The sequence below is a fragment of the Lolium rigidum genome, chromosome 2 (assembly GCF_022539505.1).
Source record: "Lolium rigidum isolate FL_2022 chromosome 2, APGP_CSIRO_Lrig_0.1, whole genome shotgun sequence".
NCBI classification, from domain to species: domain Eukaryota; kingdom Viridiplantae; phylum Streptophyta; class Magnoliopsida; order Poales; family Poaceae; genus Lolium; species Lolium rigidum.
Window position 1 is genome coordinate 154,580,842 of NC_061509.1, and position 17,948 is coordinate 154,598,789.

General features: G+C 43.9%; 2 protein-coding genes, 8 non-coding genes and 1 pseudogene across 10 annotated transcripts; 1 reads left to right on the top strand and 10 right to left on the bottom strand.

Moving 5' to 3' along the window:
- Window positions 1-297: 297 nt before the first annotated feature.
- LOC124690239 (histone-lysine N-methyltransferase, H3 lysine-9 specific SUVH5-like) lies at window positions 298-2,295 on the top strand. The gene is made up of 2 exons (XM_047223651.1): window positions 298-1,177; window positions 1,463-2,295. Exons 1-2 carry the CDS (start codon window positions 298-300, stop codon window positions 2,293-2,295), a joined length of 1,713 nt encoding a protein of 570 aa, XP_047079607.1.
- A 6,474-nt stretch (window positions 2,296-8,769) lies between these two features.
- LOC124692467 (glycine-rich cell wall structural protein 1.8-like) lies at window positions 8,770-9,546 on the bottom strand. The gene has a single exon (XM_047225854.1). It carries the CDS (start codon window positions 9,526-9,528, stop codon window positions 8,971-8,973), a length of 558 nt encoding a protein of 185 aa, XP_047081810.1. The 5' UTR covers window positions 9,529-9,546; the 3' UTR covers window positions 8,770-8,970.
- Window positions 9,547-15,360: 5,814 nt separating this feature from the next.
- On the bottom strand, window positions 15,361-15,481 carry LOC124693652. The gene has a single exon (XR_007000122.1). It is a non-coding gene; the product is annotated as a small nucleolar RNA SNORD14 (small nucleolar RNA).
- Window positions 15,482-15,543: 62 nt separating this feature from the next.
- Window positions 15,544-15,664, bottom strand: LOC124693650. Its single transcript, XR_007000120.1, has one exon. It is a non-coding gene; the product is annotated as a small nucleolar RNA SNORD14 (small nucleolar RNA).
- A 55-nt stretch (window positions 15,665-15,719) lies between these two features.
- On the bottom strand, window positions 15,720-15,867 carry LOC124693938 (annotated as a pseudogene).
- Window positions 15,868-15,919: 52 nt separating this feature from the next.
- On the bottom strand, window positions 15,920-16,102 carry LOC124693888. The gene has a single exon (XR_007000333.1). It is a non-coding gene; the product is annotated as a small nucleolar RNA Z112 (small nucleolar RNA).
- A 70-nt stretch (window positions 16,103-16,172) lies between these two features.
- LOC124693923 lies at window positions 16,173-16,253 on the bottom strand. The gene has a single exon (XR_007000367.1). It is a non-coding gene; the product is annotated as a small nucleolar RNA snoR77Y (small nucleolar RNA).
- A 47-nt stretch (window positions 16,254-16,300) lies between these two features.
- Window positions 16,301-16,398, bottom strand: LOC124693908. The gene has a single exon (XR_007000352.1). It is a non-coding gene; the product is annotated as a small nucleolar RNA snoR31/Z110/Z27 (small nucleolar RNA).
- Window positions 16,399-16,676: 278 nt separating this feature from the next.
- On the bottom strand, window positions 16,677-16,769 carry LOC124693932. The gene has a single exon (XR_007000373.1). It is a non-coding gene; the product is annotated as a small nucleolar RNA snoR31 (small nucleolar RNA).
- Window positions 16,770-16,847: 78 nt separating this feature from the next.
- Window positions 16,848-16,944, bottom strand: LOC124693681. Its single transcript, XR_007000148.1, has one exon. It is a non-coding gene; the product is annotated as a small nucleolar RNA R30/Z108 (small nucleolar RNA).
- A 67-nt stretch (window positions 16,945-17,011) lies between these two features.
- Window positions 17,012-17,119, bottom strand: LOC124693915. The gene has a single exon (XR_007000359.1). It is a non-coding gene; the product is annotated as a small nucleolar RNA Z107/R87 (small nucleolar RNA).
- Between the last annotated feature and the right edge of the window lie 829 nt (window positions 17,120-17,948).

The following is a 17,948-nucleotide window of genomic DNA, read 5'->3' on the forward strand; positions in this document are numbered from 1 at the left end:
TCCGGGAGCTGATCTCCCCCGTAAGTTTAGGGGCCACATCGGGCAATTCCGATCCACCGGCGCACTCAAAACCTCGATCCAGGTCACACCACCATGCCGGCAACCAGACACGCAGATCTCCCATCCTCCTCCGTTTCCTTCAGGTATGTATGTATCTACAGCACGGCCGCCGACGCTCGGCTCCCCTGCTCCGTGGTCCGTTCCGCGCAATTTTCTCTTCTCTGACACCTCAATGCAATGCCGATGCGTGTAGGTCGCTGGCGATGCTGGTTTGATCTCATCTGATCGTGCAAGACGATGGAAGGTAGGAGCGTGCCTGGTGCGGAGACTATGACATGCGGCCGTTCTGATGCTAAGCACGCTTCCGAGAGAGGTGCCAATCCGCAGGGTTTTCAGCTCAATCCCTCTATGGGGAAGGAAAATTCACCACCGAGAGATAGCAAATCAATAGGTTTCGCTACAGGTGGTGGCGGCGCAGCAACAGGCTGCCGCAAGGGGCGCAAGGCCTTGGTGCCATGGAGATTCCAGATTGGGTACAAGCGGACGTGGTCATCGTCACAGGGTTTAAGCCCCATTATTAATAATGGATCTGATGGACCTCCTGGAACAAGAGGATCATCCAAGTTCGAAGATGGTTCCAGGCAGTGCGCTCCGGCAACTGCAGGTAAACGATCTCGTGTCCAATTTTCTGCTGCCGCGCAAGTTCAGACGGGATCTGCTTCTTCTGTACCCAAAGAGAAGAAGATTACTCCAAAGAACAGAGTTGCCATCACTAGAGAAAGTGTCATGGCTTCTCTGCACGAGTTCAGGGTGATTTACAAAACTCTACTGGAGGAAGAAAAGAACAAGCGCAGAGAGCAAGAAGATGGCACTACACATGACGATCTTGGGGCTTTCCGAGCCTTCAGGGAGAGGTTCTGTGTTGAACACGGTGACAAGAGGTACGAGGGTAGCCTGCCTGGAGTTCAGGTTGGCGATGTGTTTGATTCTAACAAGGAGTTGTTCCTAGCTGGTCTCCACCGTTCGCAAGAGTCGTGTGTTGATTACATCAAAAGGGGCAGAGCATGTCTGGCCGTTAGCATCGTGTCGTACGCGCAGCATTCTGCCCTAAATCACAATCTGGATTTCTTGCTGCATGTTGGATCAACGGCTGCCACCGCCGACCAGAAGATGGAAGGCACAGACATGGCACTGAAGCGGAGTATGGATAATAAAACACAAGTTCGTGTTATTTACAGGTCTATGGCTCATCTGGGTGAACATTCTCGGTCTGAAGGAGATACGTATTATGTTTATGGTGGTTTGTATTTAGTCGAGAAATTCTGCCGAGAGAAGATTACCGAAGACCAATTTGTTAATACTTTTCATCTTAGAAGAATGCCAGGGCAACCACATATCGACATTCAAGAGCTTGTGAAAAAAAGAATGGCAGAACCACCATCCAATGGCACTTTCGTCGTAGATATATCGGCAGGTGTCGAGAATATCCCTATATCCGCCATCAACTCCGTATCGAATGAGTACCCGATGCCATTTTCCTACATTTCACACATGCAATATCCCATAAACTATCAGCTAGAGCCTCCATCAGGCTGTGATTGCGTTGGTGGATGTATGAACTCACCAAAGTGTGCATGTGCCGTGAAAAATGGAGGGAAGATCCCTTTCAGCAAAAATGGTAGAACCTTTGGGGAAAAACCTCTTATTTATGAGTGTGGGCCTTCATGCAAGTGCCCTCCAACCTGTCACAACAGAGTCAGCCAACGTGGAATCAAGTTTCGCCTTCAAGTCTTCAAGACGAAATCAATGGGATGGGGAGTGCGAACCCTTGATTTTATACCCAACGGAAGCTTTGTGTGTGAATATACAGGAGAGTTAGTGAAGGATGAAGATGCTGAGAAGACGGAAAATGATGAGTACTTGTTCAATATTGGTCACAACTATTATAATGTATCTCGTTGGGACAACTTATTAAAGACTATTCCCTCGCTTCGAAGTGGTCCTCAAGAAGGTGAAGTAAATGATATTGCTGTGGATGCTCTGAAATCTGGCAACTTTGCTAGGTTCATCAACCATAGCTGCAGCGGCAACCTTTTTTCACAAAATGTGCTCTATGACCATGACAATAAGAGTATGCCTCACATCGCGCTCTTTGCTGACGTGGATATTCCTCCGCTCCAACCGCTATCATATGACTATAATTATACCATAGATGGTGTCCGTGACCCCCAAGGTAACATCAAGAAGAAAAAATGTTTATGTGGGTCATCCGAGTGCAACGGATGGTTGTACTAGACTTAGTTGCACTACAATGATAACACTTCCTAGTGCGACACTTTTCTCTCTTAAGCTCTAGTTTCCTTTTTGATATTTATATATGAGATAGTCCATTTTCTTCATTTAATATCCTAAACCTCTTTATGAATGGATTTGTACCTTTTTTAATGAGTGAGTCAAATTTGGATTGGAAATTTGGTTGTACTATATTTGGATTTGAAAAATACGCTAGTGACAAGTCATGCCAATGCTTTTAATATTTTTAGACTTGATTATGACCTTGTATGCTATTACACCATTTGTCGACCATGTACAATCCTAACTTCTGTAAGCGAGCATGAGTGTGTCTAATCTTGAGGTTCATTAACTATTTTTAATAATTCAATTTCACAAAAAGATGGCATATTGCTCGAGTCCATGTTTTTTGTATTACAATGGTTCTTGTTACGGGAACCCATGGTTCATCCACCAATTGGGTGTTTACGCTTGTTGGTTATCTTAATTTCGGGTGTTCACTACTACTACCTCAGTTCCATGAAGGCCTATAAATTTTAGCACGTCAACTTGGCTAAACTTTTAGAAACAAAGTACCAATTTGTACAATGTCAAATCAATTGTATTAGATACATTTTAAAATATGTTTTCATATTATATCTATATAGTATTACAATTGTTGATAGTTTTTTCAAAATTCTTGGTCAAACTTTGCATCGTTTGACCTCAGAAAAAAATTATACTTCTTTTTTTATGAAACAGAGATAGCATGTTACATGGATTTAAAGAACGGGTCTGACTAACAGATGCCATGCTTCCTTTATTGAGGAAATCCTAAAACTTGATGCGCAAGCTCTAAATGACTGACCCATCTATTAACATCTCAAGATAATTAGTTTGGATGAAGTGGATCGGCTATTTCTTCGAAAAACTGGACAAAAGTTCACGAGCAAGAAGTACAAATTAATGTCTGTACAATAAATTTGGCATAGAGCTATTGGCGGTTCCATAACTACCCATATACTTCTTACAGAGTACACAGTAAAGAAATTAAAGCTTCCAGATTGGCTCTAGTGATCATCTGGCAAGCAAGTATGGAAGTAAAAAAAGAAGACTTGGGGATCTTCTTGAGATGGAGTATGAAAGTAAAAAAAGAAGACTTAGTTATTGCGAGGGAGACCAAACCTAAGATCTATTCGGTGAGCTTAGAACGTGGGCTGCTAGAAATACTCAATGTGATGTATATGTGCAAAATCGTTTTAGATGCTAAAACATTCATCGTGGTTCTCAGTTTCTCACCCACATGCATTCGTACTTGTATTTCAATACAAACAGTTGATTTCATTAGTTTTTTTTACCTGAGTTGATTTCATTAGTTTGCACCAAAAGCATTGTATTGCTTTAGTTCTTTCCTCATGCGAAAAGATTTTCTTTTGACAGATATAGAAATAATTTCAGCAATGATCTACAAAATGTCACTATCTTCATTAGCTTAGATATTATCATACTCTTTGTTCTCTCCCAGATTAATGCGTACATCACACGTAAACATTGTCATCATTTATGCCTTCTGAAAATGAATTTTGAAATGCATTAAGTTCGAGACATAAGTATAGTATTACTTACATAATAATATTAAATTATCTATGAGCTTAATATAGGAGGTGTCATTTATAGGTAGTTTCGAGTTACAAGAAAATGTAGGGTGTGAATCTTGATGGAACATGCAGTTTGAATCCTGATGGCACATGTCGCTTAAATCCTGGCGGCTCTACTAGTTTGTTGTTTGTCCCTGTTTGGATGATACATTCATCCAGACATATTTGTCGGTGTAATATGTACATTAGATGAGAACAGATACGTGTGCTTGATTGTGTAGCCTGGCCAGTGATACCGCCTTCTATAGATTGCGGACATCGGGAGTTTACATTCCTTTTTAGGTTCGGCTAGAGGGCACACGGGATCAAGCACAACACAGAGAAACAAGTATTTACCCAGGTTTAGGGTGCACGAATGCAAAACCTCTACGTCATGCTTGCCTTATTTTCCTTGATGATGATGATGAACATATTACACATGGAGCCGAGACTCCCACTTCCAACGCCTTTGTTCCAGCTCTTTTCTCATCCTCCCCCCTAGCCTAAAAAACATTACTATCTCACTGCCCTCCTTTTATAGGCCAAGGGGGAAGCACAAAGGGCACCGCATACGTTACAGGTGTCCTTCTCCCGCTGTGGGGGAGGGGCGATGTCGCGGGCCTGCGGTTGCTTGCTTGCGCTTCCATCCTCCAGAGCTTCGATGGGACGGGATGAAGGCCTGCTGACCATCATGGCGCCGACAGGTGACCGTCGTCAGATGTCCAACATGCATCCCTAGGAAGGGGCATCACGCGGGCGAGATGATCGCCCGGCAAGGTTCTCCGGGAAGGGAAATCCTCCCGAAGCGAAGTGTGGGCCCGCATCCCTGGAGAAATCCATCTTCTTGTCTTGAGGCTGGCCGGGGACGCGCAAGGCGCCTCCGGAGGTCCGTTGAGTGTGGCCAGCGTGGCAGGCGTAGCGGGGACCCTAGTTCCCACTACACGGACAAATGATGCAATTGGCTGAGGCAAAAATTAATATGAAGAATAGATACTAGTGTGTAGCTTTCCTAATCTCTGTAATGAGTTAGAATAGCACCATTATGCATATCTGAGAGGAATATTTCCTTCTAATCCTCATGGACTAGCTCCAGTTGCAGAGTGGTTGGATTTAAGTGTTACGTATTATTCCCCTTATTTTTCTGGTGTAGCTATGCAAAAGCTAAGAACATATATTGCATGATCTATTAATTTAAATGTTGGTTTCTACCTGCTGAACTCTATAGCTTGGCCTTGTTAATGCTTGGTCCTCTGGTTTCTGGTATACCATTCATCTTGTCGTAGACTACTCCTAAACTTATGGATATGTGATACGTCTCCGACGTATCGATAATTTCTTATGTTCCATGCCACATTATTGATGATATCTACATGTTTTATGCACACTTTATGTTATATTCGTGCATTTTTACGGAACTAACCTATTAACAAGATGCCGAAGAGCCAGTTGCTGTTTTCTGCTCTTTTTGGTTTCAGAAATCCTAGTAACGAAATATTCTCGGAATTGGACGAAATCAACTCCCAGGGTCCTATTTTGCCACGAAGCTTCCAGAAGACCGAAGAGGAGTCGAAGTGGGGCCACGAGGCGCCGCCACACTAGGGCGGCGCGGCCCAGGCCCTGGCCGCGCCGACCTAGGGTGTGGGGCCCTCGTGTGGCCCCCCGCGTTGCCCTTCCGCCTACTTAAAGCCTCCGTCGCGAAACCCCCGGCACCGAGAGCCACGATACGGAAAACCTTGCGAGACGCCGCCGCCGCCAATCCCATCTCGGGGGATTACGGAGATCTCCTCCGGCACCCTGCCGGAGAGGGGATTCATCTCCCGGAGGACTCTTCACCGCCATGGTCGCCTCCGGAGTGATGAGTGAGTAGTTCACCCCTGGACTATGGGTCCATAGCAGTAGCTAGATGGTTGTCTTCTCCTCATTGTGCTTCATTGTTGGATCTTGTGAGCTGCCTAACATGATCAAGATCATCTATCCGTAATACTATATGTTGTGTTTGTCGGGATCCGATGGATAGAGAATACTATGTTATGTTAATTATCAAGTTATTACCTATGTGTTGTTTATGATCTTGCATGCTCTCCGTTATTAGTAGAGGCTCTGGCCAAGTTTTTGCTCTTAACTCCAAGAGGGAGTATTTATGCTCGATAGTGGGTTCATGCCTCCATTGATATCTGGGACAGTGACAGAAAGTTCTAAGGTTGTGGATGTGTTGTTGCCACTAGAGATAAAACATTGATGCTATGTCTAAGGATGTAGTTGTTGATTACATTACGCACCATACTTAATGCAATTGTCTGTTGTTTTGCAACTTAATACTGGAAGGGGTTCGGATGATAACCTGAAGGTGGACTTTTTAGGCATAGATGCATGCTTGGATGGCGGTCTATGTACTTTGTCGTAATGCCCAATTAAATCTCACTATATTTATCATGACATGTATGTGCATTGTTATGCCCTCTCTATTTGTCAATTGCCCGACTGTAATTTGTTCACCCAACATGCTTTTATCTTATGGGAGAGACACCTCTAGTGAACTGTGGACCCCGGTCCATTCTTTTATACTGAAATACAAATCTGCTGCAATACTTGTTTTACTGTTTTCTTGCAAACAATCATCTTCCACACAATACGGTTAATCCTTTGTTACAACAAGCCGGTGAGATTGACAACCTCACTGTTTCGTTGGGGCAAAGTACTTTGGTTGTGTTGTGCAGGTTCCACGTTGGCGCCGGAATCTCTGTGTTGCGCCGCACTACATCCCGCCGCCATCAACCTTCAACGTGCTTCTTGGCTCCTCCTGGTTCGATAAACCTTGGTTTCTTTCTGAGGGAAAACTTGCTGCTGTGCGCATCATACCTTCCTCTTGGGTTCCCAACGAACGTGTGAGTTACACGCCATCAATATGTTTCCCATTGATATAGTGGTTGATCTTGCGCTAGTACAAATGATGTACAGCAGAATTGCTATTGTGTTTGTGGGCTCATAGAGTTATTGATCTTGCTTTGGCTGGTTTGAGAAATTTGTAGTGGTACTAATTGGTGTGGTGTGCAAGAGTCTTTGCTAGTACTACTGTTGTCCTGTTTATATACTGATGAACTGTTGGTGTATAGCTGACAGCACATCTTGTGCATGCAGTGGTAGTGTTGTTTGTGTGTGTGTGTTTCCCTATCTAGTGCAAGAGAGCAACATTCCTTTCTCTTCCTCCTTGAGCAAGAAAGCTCGTCAGGTTGCTCTGATCATATACTTGTCCTTTATTTTTCTGTTAACGAGTGGATAATTTACACTAGATGTTAGTATGTGGGAATTGCACTATAACTACCGGCTTAACTTGTATGGCTAATGATTCATATTGACTATCTAATGTCAATGGTGAATCACTGGTTCAAAAATATGTGGACTTGTAAATATGGAGCTAGTGCTGATTGGTTTTGGTCTTTTGATAAAATTGTTGAATGTGTTTACTTGGTTGCCCCTTGAATACATTATTGCCATTGAATAAAGATAAGATTTGTGGTTGCCTAAGATGATGCCTCCTTGGTGCCTCCCTTTTCTCCAGTTGTCATTTGTTGCCTTTCTGATGCTTAACTATCTGCTAAACTTGATTAACTCCTACACTAATTTTCATCTTCCCCGGAGATACATACATTTTAATCCTAACAAACATTTTCTTTAGTCTTTGTTATCTATTTTTAGGGAATCAAGAATTATAAGATTTCAGATGATCTAGTTTAGATTTAGAAATTCTTTTATTTCCCTTTTGTAAACTGTCTATATTTCTTTTACAGCTTGTAAGACTTCATTATGTGGTAAAATTCTTATGTGAGTAAAGATTTACTTGTAATATTTGATTCTTCTCTTCACTTCTATTTATGTGACTTGTAAGTAACAGGACGATGGTATGTAATAAGTATTCAATTCTTTATTTATTGTAATTTCCTTTTGTGTTTCATCTAACATATTATACTTTATATTATAGTTTCGAATTCAAATTTCATTTGAAATTCTTATTTGAACTCCTTGTTCACATTTGAATTGAATTCAAATTTCTTCCCCCAAAGCATCTGAAATCAACAAAGATCATGTCGAAGTTTATCGTACTCATGTAAATGATCTAAGTCAATTCCCATCAACATAAGGCCAACATCGATCACTTTGACAGGTTTAAAGAACTTGGGTTTTCGATGCATGAATGCAATGCACACACCTGTGTTCTCTTGATTTCGGATCTCTAACCCCTGGAATGTTACATGCATTCCCCAATTGTTCCCACGTGTCAATTCACCATTGCTGATTTCAGGGGATAATACCATGCAAAGCGCGGAAAATAAATATTTTGGCCTTGCTTGGAAATTTAAGCTTTCAAATTACCTTCCAAACGGGGTTTCTTGCTGACATCTAGGGAGTGCAAGATGTGCCACCCTCTCTCAGAATTTGTGCCTCCATTTTAGGTGGTAGCCCGATTTAACTGTGTATCGTCCACCTCAACTAACCCGTAACCCTAACATTCAACCTCAGATTCCTCCATTTAGCGGTGTTAGCGTTTCCGGCTGGGTCTAGACTCACCTCTGTCGTGGTTGTGGCCAACGCATCCCTGCCTCCTACTCACCTCCATCATTGCTACCATGTCATATCGACTCTGTGTTGTTGTCCCCTCTGGCTCGGTCTAAACTCGACAATGCCGCCTCACTACCGCTCCGTGTTTGGTGTGCACGTTCGCAAAGAAATCGTATGGTCAAGAAATCGATTATGCTGTCACGAATTGCAATCACCCAACGCCCGTTGTTATATTGTGCTATTGGCATCGGTCACGTAAAATGCATAAGTGATCGATACATGCGTCAAAAACATCATGCGAACATATAGAGCAATGCCAAAATATTGATCGAGATTTTGAGAACCTTCAGCACCAATATGTATCGACATATACACACAATATAAGTTACTGGTAGGAGTACATCTTTTATTTCATAGACTGCTTTACCCATATTAGCACTATTATGTATGCCATGGCACTCAAGAACCGCGTCTGCATGGCAAGAGGCAACAACGACGGGCAGTTTCAGTTTTTGCCGCCATCGTCCTGCTTCTTCTGTGCCCTTCCGCCGCGGAATCGGCCACGCTTGTTCCAGCCAGCGGCACCATCTCCGTCGCCGAACGCTCCTTCTCCACCGGCTTGGCCATTATAGCCCCCAGCATCATTGCCACCATAGTTACCTGGACGGCCACCATATCCGTGATTACGTAGACCTGACGTTCTTCCACGTCCTCCGCCGCCGCCACTGCCACTGCCACCACGTGATCCGCCACCATCACCTCCTCCGCCGCCGCTACCTGCATCACCGCTGCCGCCGTAACCGTACCCGAAACCGGAGCCTTTTCCACCAGGCCCAGCAGCCCAGCCCCACTCGTACTTCCAGGACCCGTCAGGGCTGGACCCCTGTCCTGACCCCGAGTCGCCTGTCCACCCAGGCGGCACCGTCTTCCTCGGCGACGCCAACCCGTCCTTCTCGCCGTCGGCCTCGGCCGCCGCGCACTGCACCAACGCAGGCGCAAGGAGGAGAAACGCGAACGCAAGCGCCGCTAGCTGGTCCTGCCATTGCTTACAGCTTCCCTCCATGATATATCTTCCTTAAGCTTGTCTTGTGCTTCCTTGCCGTTGCAGTGGATGTCCCGTGGCCTATTTATAGGCTTATAGCTATAGCGCAAGATCATGAGGCACTGCTGGGGGTGTCGCTACTCGCTAGTGGTGGATAGATGATCAATCGATCCTAGCAACAGATCGTGCACCACTAGCTAGCGATTTGCTCCCCTCGCCGCTGCTTTCGTCCCTTGCTTGGCTACGCCGTGTACGCTCTTGCTCGCTCTCCTTTGTGCCGACTTAATAAAGTCTCTCGTAAAGCAGCTATGTGCTCGCGGCGCACTGGAATTGCATGAAAAGGAAACATGAACTGTTATACTGTATTACTTATTAGAGTTATTCCTTTAGCGATAGCCCCGTGACATGAAGAATCTGGTGGCTGTTGAAGCTGGCAATTTTTGTTGATGGCACGGCTTGACCACGGCCGTCCGATTCCCACATTCAATGTTGATGCATGAACCAAGATTGTCAATGACACGAAAATATCTAGGCAGCTCGCGCGCCCGTGAGCAGCAAGCATGGCCGCAATAAGAAACGATATGGAATTGAACACGGGCGCAGTCCACTTCAGTCCCTGCACCAACTCAATGGTCCACTCCAATTAGATGGCAATGTCGGCGTATTTGAAGGTCGTAATCATGTCACCAAGATATCTCTGCTTTCGCACACTGCAAGGCCACGATAAGAAGCATCAAAATTAGTGGGAAGCTTAGCCGATAACTTTGACTATGTGGTCTTGCAAGGACGAGCCTTGTGTATACCATCGGGTAAGCGAAATGCAAGAGATATTCTGTTTTCTGCTGCTCTCTTCCTTTTTTTTAGATGCAAGGGGGTAGATTAGAACCCCTGGTTTCATTAAAATGCAACCAAAATGTCACAAGACTCGAGCTATGAACGGGAACGTACCAGATGAAAATTGCACATCTTCTGAAAATCTGAAAATGTCAACGTAAGCCACCGGATCATGCACAAACGGTCAGATTTGTCCCATGGGTTCCACCTCCACTCATTTTGCACAAAAGCCCCTATTATTATTTATTATAGAAGAACATTAACCGGCCATTTGATTCACTTTGGTATCCAGCTCTAAATCTCTCTTACTCTCTCCCATTGACCCGCACCTGCACCCCTCCTCTTCCCTTCTCTAAGAACTATCCCCAATGGTGACTCCTACTTCACCAAACCGGGTATAGGCCCTCGTCTAGCGCCGCCTGGACCTCAAGCATGGATATGGTGTCCATGGAGGGACCATACTATGTCCTGGAGGATTCTTGAACCATTTCTTTGCAAATATATATGTTTAATCTAGACAGATTCCCACATTCGGTTTTGGCTCAAGATATTTTTCCCATGATCCCATTCCAATCTATAGGTTTTATTTCTTGAATATTGCAATTTGTTTCTGAGATATTTCTGGTTATTCCGATCTGCAATTCGTTTTGGTTTCTTGGTTAAATGTGTGCAAAGTATTCCGAGGCTCCAGCTCCAGCTGTCCAGGCCTTATCTCACGAAAACACTGGAGTAAGAATGCTTAGTTTTTTCAACACATCTAGGGTAAGATTAATGGACTAATTTTAGAAAGTTCAGCAAACACAAAATCTGTTTGGGATTCCTTGACAAAGAGCTATTTTCCCAATTTACTTGTACGTTGGAGGTAGAAAAGTTGCCTTCTTAATTGATGCCACACTCGGGACCTGAGATCCCATTGTTCATCACACTTTGAATGCTCGGTCAATGGAGTGTCCCGAAGTAAGATATGATAGTATTGTTGTTACGGAAGTTTTGTGCAAAAAGACTGTGACGAGATCACAACCACTGGTACAGGATCCAACGGACCTGAGCGAAAATTTGCAGATTTTCAGGATCTAGGCGTTTCCACCTGATACACCCCGAGCTATGAACTCTTCTCTCAACAGTACAGTTTAAAGCCCACTCACCTGGAACAACCGAAAAGTACCAGGAAAAATGCACTACAAAACCAGAAGCTACTACAATTTACAAATCAGAGAACATTCTTAAGGCAAGCTTCTCGCAGGACAAACCCTAGCGCCATTAATGCATTAGATCCGCATCATAGCCGCTAGCTTTTAGCATGGCACCAATCCAGCCTATCCTCAATAGCTCACCCTTGTGATGTTCCAATAATTGCAGATTGGCATCCAGCAAACTCGAATGCTTGTTTTGGCAAAGGATTTTCCAACTCCGAATCAGCACACCCAGTTTTCCCAACATCCCTTTGACACCTAGCCAACTTTTGCCCTGAAGACAAACATCATTTCTAGTAGACCACAAGGTCCAAAAAATCAGAGATGATAAGATGTTCAGAACATAGTATCCTCACTAATCCACCATCTAGCAACATATTCGAATATCACCAACTTGTCTCCAAAAAATAGCTGATACAACAACCAAAGGATTTTGGCCACCACACACTTAAAGAACAAGTGAGCAGACGATTCATGTTCATCACAAAACAAGCAGGTCAAATCATCCAGGTGCCTACATTTGTTGAGATTATCCCTTGTTAATAACTTGCCATTAGCTAGCAGCTAGAGAAACATGTGAATACGAGGAGGCATATGAAACTTCCATGCCACAGGGTATGAACCAAAATAATCCCACCATTATTATCAACACCATGAACGGAAAACTGAAAACGGAAGCCGAGCTACATGTAGCCCTTTATTTTCAAAAATTCAAAATCATAGTTTTAAGTTTAAAAAAATTCTGAAAAAAAATCTTAGATGTAAACAATGATGAAATCTACAAACGTGTAAAATCTCAATGTGAAATTCTTTGTATTGTAGACTATCCAAAAAAATGAAAAAAATTGATAGGTTTTATAGTTTTGAAATATGCACTATTCACTATTCTCAGATCCACACATTTGTCTTTTTTGTGTAGCCTAAAGTACTAGTAATTTCACATTGAGATTTTGCATGTTCGTAGATTTTAGAAAAAATTTGGAACTTAAAAATATGATTTCCATTTTTTTGAAAATAAAGAGCTACATGTAGTCAGTGAATAGTTCGGCCTCCATATATCCACTCTCTACCATGAAAGACATAACAGATTAATTCATGCGGTGTATGGAAAAGCCGAATGAGGCGATCATCATAGTCAGTCTGTTTAGATGAGCACCCAACTTTATTTTTTAAATAGGTATGGTCACCTCGTCAGCACCCAAATTACTTATATCACCGCACCTTGCTTGTTCTTGAACGCTAGTCATTCAGACCTTTAGTAATGCTAGCAGTGAACTTCATAAGTGCCGCCACTAGACTCTCTTATCGTCCATCTTTGTTTCAGTGATCACATTGGTGAAACATGGCAATGATAAGAGGCACATAAGTATAGCCAAATCAAGGGTAAACTTCGCCAGCAAAATAACATGGTATCTATTACTAGCGTACAAGCAACACCAAAAAAAAAGCTAATGAGGGTTTCAATCTACACATATTACAAGCAGTGGTGGCGCTACGGGTGGGCCATACTGGGCCGTGGCCGACCCTTTTTGGCTACTTTCCCTTAGAATTCGGTTTAAACTTGACCCATCAGCAACAAATAGCTTATTTGCGGCCCACTCTCTGCTTACCGGCCCAGCCTTTGTTTTGGCCATGCTCCACCACAGATTACAAGGGGAAGGAAGTCAAATTTCAATCTACACATATTACAAGGGGAAGGAAGTCAAAGACGGAGATGATAGCAGTTTTGTTGATGGAGATGCTCCTCCTTGTTGAAATATAAAATATAATGTTTTCCTTCCAGGATACCGAAGGTTTTTAATGAGAGCGGGCTTGCTTTGCTTAATATATTGTGGTTTACATTTCAAAAAAAAAATATAATGTACACCTATCTCCATCATTTTGATTTTTTGGTTGAGTTGCATAGTGCATCGCTTCAATATGGTAGTCAACTCAACAGGTCTCAAGTGTGTCAGAACTATACCAACTCAATATTATTTAAAAATATTTTGCAGCCTACATCCAACTAACATCTAAGGACTAGAATAAAGTGAGGGTGTTGAAATGTAAAATATATTGCTTGCCTCTCTCCACATAGACTAAAAGCATCTCCAGCCGCGTCCCCAAAGCGGCCCCCGAATTTGGGGCACGCCGGACAAAAAATCGTTCCCAGTCGCGTGTTCCAAAGGCCCTTTGCATCCGACGCGGCCCAATACGGTGTCCGGTGTCCCGAGCCCGTCCCCGCTACACAGGGGACGCTTCGGACACGCCGTACACAACGAGAAGCAAGGCGAGGAGACGCGGGCCCGACGCTTCAGCAACTAGGAAGCCTAAAACCCCGTCGTCTACCTCTGGTCGAGCGGCGTTAATGGTGTCCCAGCTTTCCCAGATGACGCGGGGACGCATCTCATCGTACATGGCCGTGTAGCCATTAGCGCCGGCATTTATTGCGTCCAACGCCCCGCTGCTGCTTCGCCTGGCGCCGCTGCATAATAAGAGTGCCCCTCCTTCCGTCCTCATCCCAATCTCTCGCCGCTCCAACAGCTCTCAAATCTCCTCCTCCCTCGTCGTTCCCAACCTCCTCCAATGTCGTTGTCCCGCAAGATCGCCACGGCGAACGGCTTCGGCCCGGCAGCCTCACCGTGGCGGAGGCATGGGCGTTGTACCGCATGTCCCGTCCCGTCGTACATGCGCCTGTCAAGCAGCGGCGGATGGAGGATGGCCGTCAATGGCGTAGGCGTCCCATCATCGCCGAGAACGGAGCGCTGGAGGGACGCGATCAAGGCCCGAAGGACTCGCCTCCGAGAAGCAGTCCGATCCAACCTGGGCGGCCACCGGCAACGACAGCTGGTGGGTCGCCTACTTCCAGGCACAGCACCATGGAGATGAATAGCACCGCCGGCCTCATCAGCCGGCGAAACAACTGAAACAAGAAGGGGCGCCTCCCCTTCTAGGGCGTTCCGGGGCACAACCTAGAGCACATTGTCGACGGCATCCAGAACAGCGCACCAAGGTTGGAGATGTCGCCGTCGCCGCCACCATCTCCTACAATGGCAAGTTTATATCTGAAATTTTGTTTAGGGAAATTTTAAATTAGTTCAAATTTCATCGAATTTCGTTCAAATCTATGTAATATATGGTAAGTTTATGCCAAATTTATCTTCTCATACAATGATGTTTTCCATTATCACAATGGCTAACTCAATGGTAAGGATTCAATTCCCTTCGATTCAAGGCTGAAAAGATAGTTCCAATAAGTTCGGTGAAGCCTGACGTTTCGTAATATAAACTTACCCTGACCTTGCGAAACATTTGATGTATGCACTCTCGTTATCTGGACATCATAACACTAGGCCCATCATCTAGAAATGTGTTACAAAGAACCATCATAACACTAGACACACTAAACAATCCCATTAGACGCAAGTCCTTTTAAGACAAGGAGCAGATTACAGTTTGTAGAACTTGGAAACCAAGAAAAACTGAAGTTAATTTCCATAATATAGCAACACGCATGGACATTATAAAAGTATTCAGCCGTGTCAGCCTGTTCCACCATAGGAGAATCTGTTTCAAACCTCTGACAGAGCATCTCAAGTTATGAACGGTAACAGGCAGAAGCCAATCACATCGAAAGTTCACTCCATGTTGAACTGCTCCAGCTGAGGGGGATGCCGCTCTCTACTTGCAGATGATTTGAACAGCATTGAAAGTTCACTCGATGTATATGTAGCCATACATCCAAAGTTCAGACTGATCACCAACAGGCATTCAAAACAGATGATTGATGTAAGAAAATGAAAAAAAAAGTACAACTTACATGTAAAACTAGATATACATAAAGCATTGCATCAGACATCCAAGGAAGGATCTAGCAGCATTAGCTCTCAAGCCTGGCAGGGCGAAAGCTCTTAGGCGGCAACTGCGAATGTTTTGAGAAACAAGCCTTAAAATTATCATCATTTGCAATGCAACAATTACAAAACATGAAGATCGAACCAATGAATAATATGAACTGGGGATAATGTCATGGCTCAGACATCCAAGGAAGGAATTAGCAGCATTAGCTCTCAAGCCTGGCAGGGCGAAAGCTCTTAGGCGGCAACTGCGAATGTTTTGAGAAACAAGCCTAAAGTTCATCATCATCGCCATATCATACCCCAGGGTCAAATAAACTACCAACTAAATTTGTTTGTTATTACAGAAGCATGTAATCACAATTAAAGGCTCTGTTAACTGACTGAAATGCAGTAACAAGTTCCTATCAACATGTCAAACGACATGCATCTCTATTTTGGTCCAATCATAGCATTTCGGTCTGAACTCGTAGCTACCAGAGACGTGGCATCAGGCCTCAGGTAGAGATATAGTAAACATAAATAGCAGAGCAATCAGGCTTACATAGAATCCCTCAGTGACCCGCTTAAAATCACGCACACAGCTGAATCAAACCAGGTGCAAATGAGGATTCCAGCCTAGACCAAACCACAAAGGTAATGGTCGAAGGCAGGAAACTTGCAGTGGAGAGAAGCAGCTGTTGTTTACAGTGTCATACGGCACTTCCTATGGTCCGAGCTCCTCAACAGGATTATGTAAGATGGAATATTTTTACCAAAATTAAAAATAATTTAAGAGGGTAAAATGGAAAAAAGAAATGAGTTAATGCCTCAGAAAGCCGCAAAAATATCGTCATACAGAATCTGACGGTAATTCCAACATAAAGCTAATCATCATGGGCTTCAAACTGCTGATTAAAAGAACTATAAAATCGACAGAACGAAAGACGTAGTATCATCAGAATATAAATTCCTTCTCATTCACAGGAAAATAGGCACTGTGTCAGAAGGTGTCCTAAGATTGTTTCAAGGTTTCATCCCCTGATACTGAAGAAATCAAGCAAAAGCGAAAACAGTAAACCAAAAGGGTGTGCCTATGTCTCAGTTGACTGAGATTTTCTTAAGTCTCAGTCACCTCAGAAAAGTGCAACTGCAGTTCAAAGAAAAGTGCAACTCGGTCCAGTTGCACATTTCTGGTAGAAAAGTGCAATTGCACTTTTTTAACAGAAAAGTGAAACTTAAGCACTTTTTTGCAAGTGACTTAGACATAAGAAAATCTCAGTTGACTGAGACATAGCAAAACCGAAACCAAAAACACTGATCTCATATGGATTCAGATGCAAAGATGACATCATACGGCAGGCTCAAGCCGACCTCGGATCAAGTGTTGGATTATGCATAATTACCTCCTCACTATCCAAATAGATCTTGTAGATGTGAAGGGGGAAAAGGCAAATGAACAATCAAAGAGTGAGCAAAAATTGGAGGAAGCGACTAGTTACTCAGTGGTGGCAATGTTTATTAGGTTCGATTCTGCCGGCGATTGTCGTCAATGCTTTCAGAAGAGGGAGCTTGTTATCCTCATCGTAACATGGTCCTCCAAATAAAATTACAGAGAGAAGAAGCAAGAACACAGATCCGGAGGAGAAAAATCGGGTATCAGATGGCTCGGTTCAGCGGGATAATCGGCATACAAATCAACTCAAAACAAAGAGAAGACCTGTGATTTGGTCTGTTGAGCTTGAATATTTGCAAATCGTCACTGCCATCACATGATGCAAAAGGTGCAAAGAAATCAAACGAAGACAAAAGATCTTGCCGTGCTAAGATGGGTGAGATCGCGATGGGGCGAGTAGGCTGGGCTCTGGAGGCTGGAAGGGCTTCCCTTTGGCGGCGATGATAGGATCTCTGTGGAGGGGCAGTTATATAGCGAGCAATTGCTGGGTTAGGGTTTAGGTGGAGCCTGCGGGTGCGGGGTATCCTTCGCCGTGGGCTGTGATTTGCATTGTAAACTTGGGCTGGATAAGGATTGTTCTATCAGCTGTCTCATTCACACAGCTGGGCTCTAAACGACCTGCATATTGGGCGTAGATATCCGATACGGCCCATAGGGCTCGACACCGTACGTGACCGAGTCTGGTGTCTGGCGGGTTCTCTAACCTAGAAAAGTTTTGTTGTTTGGTGGCCTACGAAGCTATTTTTTCACATCGAATATACTACCTCTGTCCATAAATAGATGTCTTAGACTTATCAAATTTTGGATGTATATAGACACTATTTAGTGTATAGATACATCCAAATTTAGATAAATATAAGACATCTATTTATGGACGGAGGGAGTAGAAGATAGGGCCATTGTTTGATTGGTCGCATGCTACTCTTCGTCTCATATTTAACATGTGATCTTACCTCACCCATCACAAGCATCACAAGCAGCATCACGCGAGCGATCACGAAGCCTTACACCACCATGGCACCGCCGTTCATGCCGGTCACAAGCATCACGACATCTACGAACACCACCATAACACCGCCAGTCATGACGGTCACAAGCATCACAATATCGCCGACCACAAAGACGAACATCACATTGACACCA

What these genes read in the sequence shown, in the direction of transcription:
- LOC124690239 (XM_047223651.1), top strand. Translation starts at nt 298, where the DNA reads ATGGAAGGTAGGAGCGTGCCTGGTGCGGAGACTATGACATGCGGCCGT. An exon ending in CGCCGACCAGAAGATGGAAG is followed by an intron (nt 1,178 to 1,462) that starts GCACAGACATGG and finishes CTTTCGTCGTAG; the next exon opens with ATATATCGGCAGGTGTCGAG.
- LOC124692467 (XM_047225854.1), bottom strand. Translation starts at nt 9,528, where the DNA reads ATGGAGGGAAGCTGTAAGCAATGGCAGGACCAGCTAGCGGCGCTTGCG.